Raw genomic sequence first — 16,882 nt, 5'->3', positions numbered from 1 at the left:
CTACACACACACCAGAAATTCATTCCATAAAAATTTATGGAAGCTATACTGTGCTGAGCAACAGGGATACTATGCAAGCAACATAAACTCAATACTTTGAGCTTCCAAGAAAATAAAGCTTCCCACTTATTTGAAAATAAAGGGCTATTTGCTTGTTATTAACCTTGTTATAAAATAATCACATGAATGATTTAATTTCTTTATCCCCTCCTCCAAACTGTATTGATTAGAAACATCAGTATGTACAGCCATGTGAACACAAGCTTTTACAACGGGCCGAAGAGTCAAATATGTAGTTTTTGTCTAAATGACAGAGTATACATTATTTCTTTTACAATACTAACTAGTTAATCTATCAAAAACCAAAACACACTTAAAAAGACACTGTTAATATTTTTTATGCATTGCATAACAATTAAGAAAGGACATAAGACTGATCCATCAAATGAGCTCTTTCTCCACGGCAAATATGGATCTATAAAATAATGACTTTTAAACTTTTGTCCAGATATGAAATTTATGAGAACAATGTAAAAACTGGTTAAAAAAAAAAAAAAAGACCAACGAAAAGGTTTGGTCTGTGACACATTTGTACATTGAGAAGAAAACTGTTAATGTTGGCACCTGAGCCTCATATATGGGAGGAGGTTATGTCTGTATATTTCCTTATGCAAACTGAGGTCACATTTTAACCTATTAGACATCTGTGGCACTTACCTGGGCTTCTGGTGTGTATATAATGTTCATTCTTTCATTAAATAATCTCTTAACAGATATGGTTGCTGATAAAGTTGAGTAGAACTGGAATAATCCTGGGACAACCCAAATTTTCTAACTTTGGAGATATGCCTAACATACTAAGGCTAGTGTCTTAGTAAAAGAAAAAAATTGTTTGAGGAATAAAATTGATTAAAATAAGAAACACAGATATTAGAGTTTACAAAACAGAGGATTTTATTTGAATTTCTGTACAGATAAAAATTTACCAAAATTTAAACAAAAACCTAAATCACATTCCCACCATAAAAATGGACGCTGCAAAAAAGCCACATTCTCCCAATTACATTTTCCCAGGTGGTAGATTCTGAGGGAAAATGGGAGGGGAGAGAAGACAGAGACACTCACAGCGTAATTTAATTTTCAGTGTTATCTCATCTTGAAATGAGAGTCAGAGATTTCCATAAGAATCAACCTTCTTCAGTTTTGATATTAAAAGGGAAACTTCTACTCCAAACTCACAAATAAGGCTTCTGGTTTTATTTTTAGTGTGAGGTAAACAGTATATTCAATATTAAGGCAAATGGTAGGATACATGTATGGGGTACTGACTGCAGATCTTTCATTGTAAAATATATTTTGTAATATTTATGGATTTTCTAAACATGTTGGAGTTGGAAATTGTAAAAACTGTTGCAGTTTATAACACCTATTTGTTTCAATGTCTTAGCTGCACCTTTTGGTGGTAAAACTGTTAAATGTAATCTTGTCTGATTTTTTTTGTCAGCCTGTGATTTATTTATTTATTTATTTATTTATTTATTTATTTTATTACACAGGACGAAATGTTCACCAAAATTGTTGTAAATGAACCAGGGCCTGATCTCACATGCACACTGGTTGGCCACATAGACTGCTCCCCAAAGTTGGCAAAATAATGCCTACCGAGCTAGCTCACCATGACAGGGAAGTATTAGAATGCAGGGCATTAATTTAATGAAGACTATAAGGGAAATCAGATTATTTAGGCTGTCTAGATATTCAAGAAAATACAGATTGGAGTTTTTTATACAGTGATTCTTGCTCCTCCCTTCCCCATTTTTTCCCCAGTGGGATAACCATTTTCTTCACAGTGATGAGAGAACCATCGCTTTTTATGGGTAAATGCACTTCTTCTTCCAGGGGATCAGGACAAAGACATCACTTCTGAGCCACGCTGGCCACGGCTTTCTTGGCTGCATCCTCCAGGTCGGCGGCCGAAGTAATGGGGAGTCCGCTGTTACTGAGAATGTTCTGGGCCTCATGGACATTGGTTCCTGGAAGGGGGTGGGGGGATGGTGTACAGTCACTGAGATGGAACTGGAGGTGGTGCCCCAGGAAGTTTCGTACAATCTGAAATCATGGAATGCCCGAGTCTCCTAACACCATTTAATTACAACTCAGTTCAGCTTTTTATGATCCAGATCTGGCTATTTAGATACATCCAGATGACAAACTTATTTTTTTCCTCTTTTCACCTCAAATTCCTGGCATTAAAAAAGATACTGCCTATATTTTCTCTGGCATTTAAAAAAAATGGAAATATGAGGTTCTTAGAAGACTGTGAACAAAGAAAGATTAACAACATCTTGTTCAACTAGTTTGAAAGAGGAAAATATTCTGAAATGGATTTATCCCTTGATTGAATAGTCTGAATACGAAATCTAAAGAAAAAGTTATGTACAAAAAATGAGCAAGAGAATGGTAAATCAAGGCGTTGGGATGGTATGGAGTACTGGCAGTAATACATGAGGATGCTCAGGACTAATCTATCATCTGTGGCTTTTCACCAGGAAGTAAATTAAATTCAGGTTCTAATCAATGTCATTGGTGGGAAAGATGATGTGACAAGATCTGTATCAAGTGATGGTCCAGTTAGAAGAAAAGATGAAAGATAGGACTTGCAAGAGGCTCATGGACATTTTTTACTGATAGAAGCTGAAATTTCTGCTGATAATCCACACTCAAGTGGACTTAATGTGGTTTTGGCCCATTCCAGAAGTCTTTTGTCTTAATGATCTCTTGAAACGAAGGGTCTGAGTTGTGACCTAATCTGAGATCTGAAGTTCAGAGAATCTGCCCACCTAAGGCCATGAATCCACTGCTTGGAGACAATGACAGTATTCAATGGGTCCATTTATGCTTCTTCCCTACTCTATATAACAAAAAGTTCAGATGCCATGAAAATGAACATTGTAGCCTCTGATGATGTCTCTTGGCCATTCCTTGTGAATCTGTAGCATTTGCGGGCCAAGCTACCCAAATGTGTTCTTTGATGAATATTTAACATGCGAAATGCTTTTCTCTTCTTTCAGTGTGAACAAGCCCCTGGGAGAAATGTGATAAAATTTAAGTGTCTTAACGAAACATCTCACCTTACATCATCTCCCGTGCTTTCATCTAGTTAGCAAGACAGAGCCTATTTATAAACAAAGACCTTGAAATATAGGCCTTGGAGGACCTCAGAGTATAAATTAAAAGGAGGTGCTCGGTCAGCATGTTTCATACAAAAAGGCAAAGGCCAAGTTAAGGAGGAGCAGATGAGGTGAGAAGGTGGTGCAGTGTTGACTTTCCCGGGACCCTGGGTCCACCAGAGCCATGGTGAAGGGGACACTGGGCACTGTGTCTTCGGGTCAAGGCTGACTCACTGCAACTTTACACAGGAATCTGACCAATGGCCTCTAGGGCAAGCAAGAACTTGAAAGGTAGGGAAGTTGTTACCTAAAATTCCCAGCCACCCATCCTGGCTGGCCACTCTATTAGTTGCATAATTTGGGGCAAACCATTTAACTCCTTTGCGCCTCAACTTCTTTATCTCCAGACATAACATTGTGACCATCTTCCTCATAACTAATACTGATTAAGCACTTGCATACCAGTGCAATGCTAATCTTGCACACCAGATATAATGCTAAGTGACTTACATGGGGCATATGAAAACTTTACAATGACTATGAATAAATCCCATTGTCCCTGTTTCACAGATGAGATAACTGAGGCACAGAGAGGTTCACAGGGGAACTTCACCATAGTCACACAGGTTGTAAGAGGCAGAGATGGTACTTGAATCCTGCTCTCTTTAATTATGTTCTAACGACATGCTGGTCTGTTTCCCTGTCTTCAAAATGAGGTAATAATGCTGGTAGCACAGGTTGCCATGAGAAGCAAATGAAATAACACACGTGAAAGCATTTTGTAAAAGACAAAGTCTCTGTGGCAGTCATGGCTGGCTGTCTTCCAAAGATCCATGCTCCTCTGCTACGGGGGGGAGAGCTACTGCTGGGAAGTGGCTGCCCGAACAGGAACTGCGTTTCCCGGGTCCCCTCGCAGACAGGAGGCTCATGTGACTGAGTTTTGGCCAATACACTGTGAGCAGAAATGAAAAACATGCCCATAACATCTCCATTGGTACTCTCTATATTCCCTCTCTCTTGGTTTTCCTTGTCTGTCTTCTGGAATGCTGTCAGCTAAGACAACCTTGGAAGACACTTTTTTCAGATGACAACGACTCCCTCAGCGCGGATGCTTGAGTAACCCTGTAGAGCACAGCACCTGGCTCACTCACCCTCTCCGACTTTATATGAATGAGAAAGAAACTTCTAGTATGTTGGCTCTGACATTTCAGCACATACTGTTGTTACGGGAGTGAGCATTACTTTAACTAATATACTACTTTGTAAGGGTGGGAGGCAGCTTCTAAAATGGCTCCCAAATGATTGATCCCGACTTCTTGGTGCTCACGCCCCTTGAGTGTGGGCTGGAGCCAGTGACCTGCCTCTAATGAACAAGAATATAGCAAAAGTAATGGAAGGTCACTTCGGAGATGAAGTCCACTTTCTGTGTGTTCACTCTGACGAAGCCAACTTCCACGCTGTGGGCGATGGGCTGCTCTATGGAGAAGCTCACGAGGCAAGGAACTCAGGGCAGCCTCCAGCCAAAAGCCAAGGAGGAACTGAGGGCTTCATTCCAACAACCCATGAGGAGCTGCATCCTGTCAACAACCATGTGAGTGTGCCTGGAGGCGACCCTCCCCAAGGCAGGCTGCGACAGGACCCCAGGCTGCAACAATGTGATTGTACTTGTGACAGACCTTGAGTCAGAGGACCCAGCTAAGCCAGCCCTGGATTCCCTACCACAGAAACTTCGAGATGATCAATGTTCCTTAGATTAATCAGCTAAATTTCGGGGCAATTTGTTTCACACAGATGCAGATGTGAAGATTTATTATTTCATTAAGAACAACCTCAGTATGCATTTTTATTCATTTGGTAAAGTTTCAGCCAAGGTCCCAGAGGTTGAAAAGTAGGACAGAGGGGCTTCCCTGGTGGCGCAGTGGTTGAGAGTCTGCCTGCCGATGCAGGGCACACAGGTTCGTGCCCCAGTCCGGGAGGATCCCACATGCCATGGAGTGGCTGGGTCCCTGAGCCATGGCCGCTGAGCCTGCGCGTCTGGAGCCTGTGCTCCGCAACGGGAGAGGCCACAGCAGTGAGAGGCCCGCGTACCGCGAAAAAAAAAAAAAGTAGGACAGAGGATCACGCTGTGGGAGGTGCTGGGTACCAAGCTAAGGGATTCCAACGTTAACCTGTAGGCAGTGCTTTCATGCAGTAGTGACGCAGCGTGAATCAAAGTCCTGACAGACACAGAATCGAATCAGTCTTTGCACCAGGAGGTCAATGCAAGTTAAATATGGAAATGTTTATCTCCTTCAACAGAGACATGGACTAGCACTCACTCTCCACCTGGCCTCCAACCTGCCAGGGAAGAAATCTATGTTAAGATACAAAAGGCTCTTCTCCCTCTCCCTTTCTCAATACACAGCTCCCAAGATCCCCATGCATCACCCCAAGAGGCAGTCTCACCTGCCTGAACATTCCTCACCTTCGAATCTACCTTTCCTCCATGTGATTCCTCCTGTGGGTACAGGTCTCACCCATGCCTGCCAAGCTCTGTCTAACTGGACTGAATTAGCTGTGCTAGTAGTAGCCGTAATAATAATAAAAGCAGTAACAGCAGCTATCACTTAGCATGGGTCACACACTGTTCTGGGGTTCTAAGTACACTAGCTCCTTTGTTCTTCAGTAGCAATTCTGAGATAGCTTCTATTATTATCTTCCTTTTATAGAGGAGAGGACTGAGGCACAAAAAAGTTAAAGGCTAGTCTAGCGAGCATGGCTAGTAATAGTAAGCAGTGCAATGAGCATTCAACAATGCTTGAAACATCCACGCTATACTTGAATAAGTCCTTCTTATGATTTTGTAAATATGTGTCATCATCCTCATAACAACAATAAAAAAAATCTCTGATTTACAAAGTCCTCCCACATTACTTTATTTGACCCTTACAAGGACTCTGTGAGTTCGATGTTTCTAAATGAACTTGTGAGTTGGGTGTTTATAAATCAGTTTTTTTTTTTTTTTTTTTTTTAAGCCAAGAGCACTGAGGCTTAGTGACTGATTGGCAGGATTTGGTTTCAAAATCCTTTGCTTTTCAGACTCTATTTTGATTTCCTGGTGACTCCTGTTTGACATTTAAAACACACAGCACTTTCCCATGCATGAGATCATCTGAACCTCAGTGAGGCTATAAGTTATTTAAGAACAAGGAACACATACAACTAGGATGTCTCCTCTTTCCAATCTCCCCTTCTGGCTAAACCTTCCATCCCCGCTGTCCCCTGCTCTATGAGGGACCTCGGGATATTCTCTGCCCCAAGGCGGACCTTGATTGTTCCCAAGACACTGACTGCACCTGATCGAAGGGTGGTCCAAACACAGACCATGGTCATTAGCTTGTCCAATTAGATTCGCTCTCCAGAGAATCTCAACGAGTAGTTTCCATGAAATAGAAAGTAGTAGCATGAAAAGGACTTACCAGTCACAAGTAAGCAGATAAGAGAAAGGCTGTGCAAATACTCAGAGGGTAAAAAAGTCAAGTGAAGAGACAAGTGCTAGAATGATGTTCCTGAGGTCTGCCTCCAAGTAGGACCCTCCTCTTCCTGAGGGCCAACTTTATTATGGTTCCTGCCCACTGAAAGAGCTGTTTGTTCATGTTTAGCTGAGTTCCTTCCCATGTGTATGGTTGAAATAAGCTCCTGATCACTTTTTGGGGGGAGGGATAAATGGATTGATATAACCAACTAACCAGTTCCTTAATTAATCCCCTCTTCAGCACTCAACTTAGCACCAGATACTCCCAAGGGGGAAAATGACTGACAAAAGAAATCTGTGAACCTACAGACAAGCTGCGGCTTTGGCCTGCTGTGCCCTCCAACTGGAGCTCTGTTGCCCTCTCTGCTGGGCAGACACCATACGTCCATGAGCTACCTGTTTAAATGACATTTCTTTGGGGATGCCTTCTTGTCACCACATCTCAACCCCCAATCCAGCGTAGGGGATTGTAAAATGAGCTTCTAGAATACTCTGTACATCTAAAACCACAGCACTATTTGGACTGCTTATTGATGTTGCTCTTGTCCCCACTAAGCATACGCTTCATGAGGGCTGCCACTTGGTCAGCCTTGCTCACTACGTACCTCCAGGCTCAGCACAGTATCCCACATGCAGGATGTGTCTGTAGATGGACTGAATAACTACAGATGGGCTCATCCATACAAAGTGTGCTCGAGGCGGCAGCAAGTGTGGGTGAGTCCTCTTCTGATCACCTTGCTGACCCAACACCCCGAAATAACACTTTTTCAGGAGGTTTAAATCAAAACCCCAAATGGCCTGAGAGAAAATGAGGAGGGTTGCTCCTGAGCTTTCTCTAAGTTCTCAGGGGCTTCTGTCGTGGCCTCTTTCTCTAAGAAGGTCCATGTATTAACTGGCTGTACTGAGTGCCCTTGAGGGAGGACTCCAAGCTGCTGCCACTGCCGGCCGCCCAGGCACAAGAGGCTGCTGTGCTCAAGGTTAACAACTAGCCAGCGGGGCCAGGGTAAGAGAGGGCGGGGCAGCGCCACACAAACACACGGCCCTTCTCTCCCTCCAGCTACTCCTGCAGGGCCATATCAAAATGCCTAATCGCTTCATCATTCCAGGATCCACTAAAGTGAATTTTAATTATACTTGCAGTTACACTTTAATTACAGCCTTAATTATTAAGCACATACTAGGCATGCTCAGAACCAAGCAGTTTTGGAAGAGAACCTCGCCCTGAAATATGAAGCTCGGGCACAGGAGTATGAGGAGGAAGGGGGCACACACAGAGGGGCCTTGGCCAGATGCAAATCTGTCACGTGAGGGGTGTGTGGGGGTGTCAGAAACAGAGGCAGGAAAGAGAGAAGCACACACAGACAGAGACCAGATGAGACAGAAGGCATGGCAGAGCCCGAGGCAGAAGAGTCGAAAAGAAAGAAACAGAAAGAGAGGCAGGAGACAGACACAAAGAGAGACAAGAGAGACAGAGAGGGAGAAAGGGAAAGAGACAAAAAAAAAGAGAGAGAGAGAGAGAGGCAGAAGGGATGAAAGAGGAGACTAGAGATGGAGACAACTAAGAGAGTGAGAGACAAAGAGTCAAACAGAGAGTGAGGGGAAAACAAGTGAGGTTGCCAAGTCCCTTCTGCAGCAGCCCTACCCTGACCCTGCCAGCATCTCCCTTCCCGCACCCTGACTGGTTTCTGCTCGGCCGGCAGGGCTAGGGACAGGCCAGGGAGAAGCAAAGCCAAGGCAGGCCCTGCTGCCCACGGACCCTGCCTTGCAGAGGAATTACAAGTCGCTTCCTGGTTCCTGTTGAGAGTGCAGCTGGAAGGGGAAGTGGGGATGCACAGAGAAGAGGGTTAGAAAGAAAAACAGCAGTCATTGAAATGAGGTCATTGGAAAAGAAAAGAGGAACAGAGGGAACCTTGCTCGTTTGTGGATTCCTTTTGTTAATGATAGTATGTGAGCATTTCAGGTTAGTTTCTTCTTGATTCACCAAGTGGCTGACATCTCCCATTCCCTCCCCAGTCTTTATTTCTAAATAAAAACCATCATAGCTGCTTTAAACTGTGACACAGAATCAAGAGTTCCAAACAGACTGTGAGTCCTCTTATGCCTGTGCACCCAATTACAAAGGAAATTGATCTCTTCCCCACATTTAAACTGCACTGCAGACATGCTCTAATATTTATTAAATGCTGCATTGCTTTTTAATGAGGCTGAAGGACAACACTTTTAATAACCACCTATACAGTTAACTGATCAACTCATGCTGGTCAAACTTTAGGCATTTCTTCATATCTGCCTGTTGAAAGCCACTCAGCTAAATCATTACCTACCAACTGCATGCCTTAAAAACAGCAATACATAGAGAGTCAAAGGAGACAGATTTTAAAATGGAATCTTGCTCTATTGGTAGAGGATATTATAAAAAGAATAACAATAATTATTAAAATCTTTAAAAATTCTCCACCTCTTCTGCATGATTTACCACTGACTTCCTGCCACTGGGTGGAGTGAGAGAGCTGTATACAGAGATGCCAGGTTAATTTATCAGAATTTGTTCTTTGCTTTCATTACGTGGAGAGAAGACAACAGTAGTGGATACAAATTACAGGGCTTTGTTCAAAAGGTGCAGCCCCTCCCTGCCACTCAGGCCAGCTTTTTATCACAGGGCTGTGAAGAAAACCACTCTCTAGTCAAAGGGTATAGAAGCTGTCATTTAAAAAGTATTATATTAATAGGAATTCAGCTTTTTTTAAAAAGAATACAATAGTTAGCACTTATTCAGGATATACTAGGTATAATAAATGTTTTTTGGACAAGTGACTAAAGGGGTTCACAAGTGTCCTATCAGTTGAATCTTCACAGCAACCCTAAAGTTGAAATCATTTTTATCCCCACTTTACAGATGAGGCGACCGAGGCACCGGGAGGCTTAGGAACTTGCCCAACATGCCCCAGCAAATCACAGGTTGAACCAGGACTAGAACCCAGGTTTGTCTGACTGTAAAACCACATGACAACCACACAGCCTTGGCCTTTTAGTGCTAGAAGGAATCCCAGGGCTCCTTTAGGATAAGTCTCTTGTTCTCACTAGAGGAAACTGAGGTCCAGACATGTGAGATAATTTGTTCAGTCAAACAACCAGTGAACCATGACGTATCTGACTCTCCAGCTGGTGCTGTCAGGGCTAGCAAACTATGGCCTGGGGGACAAACCCAGCTTGCTGCCTCTTTTTGTACCACCTGGGAACCAAGAATAGTTTTTACATTTTTTAAACAGTTGGGGAAAAAATCAGAATAATATTTTGTGATACATGAAAATTACATGAAATTCAAATTTCAGTGTCCATAAATAAAGTTTCAGTGGAACACAGCCAAAGTGATTCATTTACAGATTGTCGACGGCTGCTTTTGCGCTACAGTGGCAGAGCTGAGGACTTGTGACAGAAACAGCATGGCTCATAAATCCTAAAATATTTCGACCTCTGCTTTGAGTAACTGAGTCTTTTTTTCCCTCCCCCTGGGATAGGAGAGGTCAGTGGAAGCAAACCAAATTCTATAAAGCAGCAGATTCCTCCTCAAATGTTCACAGTGCCTGTGCCCTTGATCCTCCTCCATTATTCTTTCAAGTGACAATCAGATAGAGGAGGTCCATTTTCTTGGTGACACGTAAATTTAGAAAGCTTATCACATCTCTTGTGTCTTGTTATTATACTGTCGGAAATGGAATAATTCATTGAGGATGAGAGGCAAAGCTCCTGCTGCATCAGTGGCCCTCATTCATCTGAGATAATGGGCATCTTACATCTGGCACCTTGCAGGCAGCCAGTGGAGTCCATCCATATGGAATCAGTCGAGGTGTGGACAAGAGCTCAGATAAAAATGACAGCTGACATTTATTGAGCCAGGGATCATTCTAGGTTATTTTAAAACTAATCTGCTCCTTACAATAACCCTGTGAGGCTGCCATATTTTTATTCCCATTTCACAGATGAGGAAGCTGAGATTTAAACTTCGCTCTGTTACCAACTAGCTGAGCAACCTGGGAAAGTTACTGCAGCTGGATGAGTATCTTACTGAAATACCTTGTATCACATTTTATAAAAATTGAAGATAGCATAAGATAACCTGTGGGGCTATATCATGCACACCTACTTGCCTCAATGATTTCTTCTCCCTTGGTAAGAAAAAACCGAATGCCCGGGGTGTGACTGTGACAGGCGTTCCTATGATGACAGCAGGAGATGGCAGGAGGTGGAATGCCAGGTTTTTTATAACATTTCCATGAATGGTGTGTATGCGCTTATGATCACACAAGCAGGTTTAGGATGAAGTCTGACATATAATTGTTGAGGGCTTATGACAGGTACCTATGCTCTTGCTTTCAACTATATGAACTCTCAAAAAAGTAACACAGATATTAATGCAAACCAAAGGTACAGGAGCCTTAATGTTAAATAAAATGGGAGGAACCCTCTGGCAAGTAGGGCACTTTACAGTTCTGCACCTGCTGGGATAGACTGTTCTTATAAAGAAGGAACATTCCTACAGACGCCCTTATCTATCTGCATGTGGACTTCCCTTTCACACCTTCTTTGAGTCTACCTCATGGCTTTCAATCCATGTATTGATATATTCTAATTTAAGGTGATTGCAGGAATTTTCACAGGTAATTTCGGTGGTGTGAGACTTCTGTCTGAAATGCTGGCTTTGGAACGCCACTGCTGCCTAAGAAGGGACGTGACTGGATCACTGCGCAGGCTCTGAATGTATCTGGGAGAAATAGTTTCCTGAGTAGACGTCATTGCTAATATTTTCCTGAGAAGAAGTTAGATTTGGAGAGCTTAATATTGCCTGTCAAATGCTTTGTTGGCTCCTAACGACGGCTTTCAGAGCTGAGGATGGAGGGAGATTTAGACACTGGTACCATGGGAAGTTTCCAGAGTTCTAGATCTTCTAGTTCCAGATCTTGGTCTCTTCTCTACACCAGGCAACCAACTATGCCCCACTGTTTGCTTTCGTGAAATAAGATTTACTGTGGCACCACCATGCCCATTCCTTTCTGTACTGTCTATGCTGCTTTGGCACCACGATGGCAGAGCTGAGTTACTGAGACAGGGAATACATGGCTCACAAAGCCTAAAATCTGGCCGTTTACAGAAAAAGTCTGCAGACCCTTCTGCTGCACCATCCAAATTTGTGGCCCTGTGGCCCAGCCTCATTTGGTGCTTCTCCAGCTTGAAGCTCCCACTTCCTACTTCTGATGCAGGGGCAGCTGTATTTCCAGGGAAGGAAGTCCCACCTATGCTCTCTTTGAATCAACAGTGGCCACTAGCTGGCTCAAGGGCCTTCACTCTCCTTACCCACATCAGTAACGATCAGAGAACTCTTTTCTGCTGAGCTGGGATATAGTCTCAGAATCTTTCTTGGCACAGACTGCAGGCAGCCACTGCTAATAAAGAGAAGGTGGCGTGAGATGAAAGCTATCTGTCTTCCCTGTTCTAAAGCATTCCATGAGAAAGTTAGTCTCTCTGCTTAGGTAACTCTGCCTCCAGACAGCCTCAAGGTGGCGCTCTCTGGGAGAGGCTTATTACACCTGTCACCTGTAAAACAGCACAGACTGAATCTGCTTCAGTCTCTTCCCTGACAGCAATGTTTCTCTCTCTCTCTCTCTCTCTCTCTCTCTCTCTCTCTCTCATTGATGGCTGATCAAATATGACTTTCAAGGGTTACATAAGGAAACTGAGGCATGAAGAAATGAACTCACTGGTCACAGAGAAAATACTCAGGGAGCAGATGGTGGTATTGTGAGGTCATAAGCAGAATGCAGGATATGCCAGTCCCCATACCTGCCATGTTCCTTGTTAAAGTGCTCCACCCCCAGCTTCTGCTCAGGAAATCAACTTTGGGCTCTTGTTTTTGAAGAGATGTCCATTACCTAGACTGGGGTGGGCACCTGACCAAAAGGCAGCCCACTCCTAAGGAGACTAATGACCTGTAATGTACCTGAGGGGGCGTTTCCTTCCATGTGGAGGGGCAGTCATTGGCATAATATGCCTTGTCTCTTCCTCGACTCTCACTGGCTCCACGGTGGCAGTGGAGAGCCTTATCCGGCTGAACTATATGAAAGGAGGAAGTCGGCACGTGCAGCCCAGCCCCTCCCTCTGCCTTTCCTTTGACACGCTGCTCACAGTGAGCCCAGGTCATCCCCTGCCCCGTGGTGGGAGACCTGCCCAAGGCCAGCAGTGGCCATGAATGGCTGTGCAGAGCTGCCTAATTCTGGGGCTCAGAGTAAGAAAGCTCACTGTTAGTATATAGTAAGGTACCTCCTTCAACTTCTTTGTTAGTAATGAAGGTGATATTTTGGTTTCCTTAGTCTTTTTTCCTATTTCTCACCAGGATCATAACCCAGATGGGGAAGAATCTGTTGGGTCCCCTCAAAGACCCCAACAACACGGCCTAGTTGGATGGGCTGTAGACAACAGGAGGGATGGTTATTACATAAGCTTACAAGATGGATGACCTGTGCGACCTGCACTCCTAGGGAACACAGAGGGAGCAGGCTGGCCTGAGCGAGAGGTTGAGGGGGTAGAGGCAGTGAGAAGCTTTGAGTCGGGGCTTTCCAGGCGCAATTCCATTAAAGCCGTACACTAAACCTCCTTTTTATTAAGGTGGTCGGAGAATCAAGTCATGACATCCACAAAGATAAAACAAAAACAAAACACTGCATAACACACAGGCCATCTTGCTTAAAGGAGCCCTAGTCCTGTAATTACACTGACTACTTTCTTCAGGTGCAGGAGGCTTTTTCTTGCGCAAGGCAGCAGACATCCAACATGATATAAATTTCAGTTAGTCACGTGAACTACCTAGGGGTAAAATGAAAACTCAAATTGCCAAATATAGTAGATTCTTTGTCTGGAAACTTAAATATTAGATCTCAAAAAACTTTAACTAGGGCTCCCCTGGTGGTGCAGTGGTTGAGAGTCCGCCTGCCGATGCAGGAGACACGGGTTCATGCCCCGGTCCGGGAGGATCCCACATGCTGCGGAGTGGCTGGGCCCGTGAGCCATGGCCGCTGAGCCTGTGTGTCCAGAGCCTGTGCTCCGCAACTGGAGAGGCCACAGCAGTGAGAGGCCCGCGTACCGCAAAACAAAACAAAACAAAACAAACTTTAACTAGCCTAATAGTTTAGATAGGTCCTGTGAGACTTGGTCTAAGGTTTAAGTGTGATGAAGTTTAAGCATTCATAAGTGTTTATCGATTTTGAAAATGAGAGGATTTAAGGCTCGATGACAGAACAGGATTGTCTCCAATGTCACTGTCTCCAGTGACACAGGGAGAAGATGCTAGTGATTAAAAGGAGGAGAGGAGATAGATGTCAATGTGAAGTGAAATTTGTCCCAGTAAATAAGCACCCACAGGGGACAGTGAAGGAGGGAGAAGATGAAGAGAGGTGAGTGGACACCAGCAAGGCAGAAAGGCAGGTGAGGAACGGGGTGTGTAGAAAATGGGGAGAGTGGGAACAGAGGAAAAATGAGAATCAAACAGAGAGAAGAGAAGAGACGTGCCCTGACAGAGAATGTCAGAACCCTCCTCCAGGAGCCACATTCCCAGTGACAGCCGCCCCAGAACTGAAACATGGACGGAAGGGAAGATGTGCTTGGTGAGGCTGGGGTGCAGGCGGGGACCAGGTCCATCTCATCTTGCAGGGAGCAGGAACTGAGAAAGGAAGAGAAGATGAAAACTCGGTACAGAGCACAGCTGGGAAATGTGCAGAAAGGCCAAGAGGCCAGGGGTGTTATCAGACACAGAGCCAGACACCGGCCCTGCTGGGCATCTGCCCTCACTCTGCCCAGGATGGTGCCACCACTCAGCTGGGGGTCCCTTCGTCTCTGCTGACCCAGTGTAAAGCAGCAAGCCTAGGGCTCAAACATTCTGAATGAAAACTTTTCCAAGCTAGTCGGTCACAGTCAATCTGCCAAGGGTCACTTTCTGATGGGAGTCAGAAGGATAATCTCCTCTCCGGGTCTCATGCCCTAGCATAACTGAAGCCTTGCCGAATGGACGGCTGCCAAGTAGACAGGCACAGCTGAAAGCTTGGTGGCTGTCCCTTAATGCTTGAATGCTCGGGGTTTCTCTTCCTCTCAAGCAGACCAAACCATCACACAGCAGTTTCCATGTGTCCATGCTAAGGACACTCGATTTGCATTCCTCTGGCTGTGGCTCCAATCTGTCAGTATTTCAGGAAGCAAGTATAAAGAAGTGTCCACGGAGAAGAGGTGCTGGTGCCTTATCAAGAAAGTAAGAGAAATAGAAGACAAAGTTTCTGACTCAGGGTTGTTTATGTTCCCAACAACTTCAGAGAGAGTTTAGGGAACATTAGAAAGATTGGAAAGGATAAGGAGGGAGACCACAAGGGATTTCTGTTTCTAAAGACATCTGGCAAAAGAGAAGCAAAATGTTTATGTTGCTGAAACAAAATTTTGGTATTGGGTGGAAAAATCAAATTGAGAAGAGCTGGCTAAGAGAAACAGGGTCCAATCTACAGATTATCTAGACTCATTATCATTTCCTTATGAGCTTAACTTGGAATCATAATGAACACCTGAGAGAAAAGCAAATTCCTCTTCAGGCATATTTGAGACATAGAAGTTAGCTGCAGATTGAAGTGGGACAGTAAGAAGGGAAAATGAATTCTAAAAAAGAAAAGTTCTCTTAAGGTTCTGGCAGATTCTGATCCAGAACCATAAAAATGCCCATGTGAAATCCAAAGCTTTGGCTAAAACACATATGCATACTGAATACACCAAGTTGTCAATTAATGCCTGTACATTTCTCAACAGTATCAGGGGTTGGGCTGAATTAACCATCTAGGTAATTTTTGTGCCAAGTATGAATACATTTCAAAAAGGAAAGAAAAAATAAAACTCATTTCATTTTATTTGTTCTTCATTCCAGGAACATCTGACTACAAAAGCTAAACACCACCCCCCCTGCCCCCCAAAAGTGTGCTTCTTCAATTTACCCAGGAGTCTTTTGAATAAAAATAATCCTGTGTCTCAGCTGGTAAATTCTATTCTGATAAGGCAAGTAAATACATGTAATTATAAAGTTACCATTCTCAAAGAGGAGAGTAATCCTTTCCTTATCCACTGGTAAAACAGCTTATAATTATTATACAGCTGATAACAAAGATTTGTCCACAAAATCCCACTAAATCAACAAGCCTGATTTGATTGATTAAAACTTCTAACATCAGGACATTTCTAATACACCGTGTGCAGCAATAGTCTTTAAAATGTGGGCCACAAATTGGTGAGACTGATGGCAAGGAACTTGGCTCTTCTGAATGGCCACATAACAGCCAAGAGAGGCCACCTGCTTTATTTATAGGAAACAGATACTAAACTAGTAACAAATCACAGTATTGGGCTTTTGAAATATTTGTTATCTTGGTCATTAAAAATCTCACATTTATTCAGACTATACAGCCACGTGTCAGAGTATCAAAAACTTAGAAAGCAGCTAATAGATATTAGCAATAGTTATTATTTATTATTGTAATTCAGACTCAGGTAAGGTTTTTCTCCCACACTTAGTTTTTACGTGTCACTCAGTTTTTCATAGATGCTGGGTTGGTGGACACCCCTGTCTCTTCTCACTTTTACTAGCTAGACAATAGTGGGTGTTACGGGAATGTGAACCAATTCTAATATTAATAGAAATAAAGTTAATTTTGAAGTTTATCGGCTAAAACAAAGTATAGTGTCAAGTTAAACACAAACTATCACTAGAATTGTTCAAAATATTCCTACTTCTCTGTATCACTTTGTCTTTCTCTGTCACCACTGACAATGAAGAGTTTGCTCTGTTTAGAAAAACAGAGGGAACCAAATCATACTCTAAGGTTGGGTAAAATATAACTGAATGCAGAGAGATTTGTGAGAGGAGCAGAATTTATGCTCTGACCCAGAGGAAAGCAAATGAAAAATTTACACTGAGTCTAAGAGAAATTCCTCAGAGGGCCCTGTAGTTAGCAACTTTTTCCCCACTGGAAGCACTAAGAACAAGACTTTCTGTGACAGGACATTTTGGGTTTTGAGTGGTTTCTCATTTTAACTGAGCTGTACTGCAGGGGAACAATTTCCAATGCAGTGAGTCCTAAGTGTGGTTAACTGGGCCCTTCAAAAATGAGGGTGACATCCA

At 43.4% G+C, this 16,882-nt stretch overlaps 1 protein-coding gene across 6 annotated transcripts in view; it reads right to left on the bottom strand.

The window, feature by feature from the left end:
• Window positions 1-16,882, bottom strand: part of SUCLG2 (succinate-CoA ligase GDP-forming subunit beta) — a 304,560-nt gene that overhangs the window by 51,059 nt on the left and 236,619 nt on the right. For 4 of the 6 annotated variants that reach the window (XM_081245220.1, XM_081245224.1, XM_081245222.1 and 1 more), the window contains one exon: window positions 2,046-4,122. The exons of 1 other annotated variant lie outside the window; for it this stretch is intronic. In XM_081245220.1, the coding sequence (XP_081101346.1) occupies window positions 3,977-4,122 (146 nt within the window). In that variant the 3' untranslated portion in view covers window positions 2,046-3,976. One more of the 6 variants, XM_081245221.1, reaches the window with a different exon arrangement.

The sequence above is a fragment of the Mesoplodon bidens genome, assembly GCF_964165515.1.
Source record: "Mesoplodon bidens genome assembly, chromosome: 10".
Classification (NCBI taxonomy): Eukaryota; Metazoa; Chordata; class Mammalia; order Artiodactyla; family Ziphiidae; genus Mesoplodon; species Mesoplodon bidens.
Note: the sequence above shows the minus strand (reverse complement) of the source record. Positions and strands in the feature narration are given on the sequence as shown.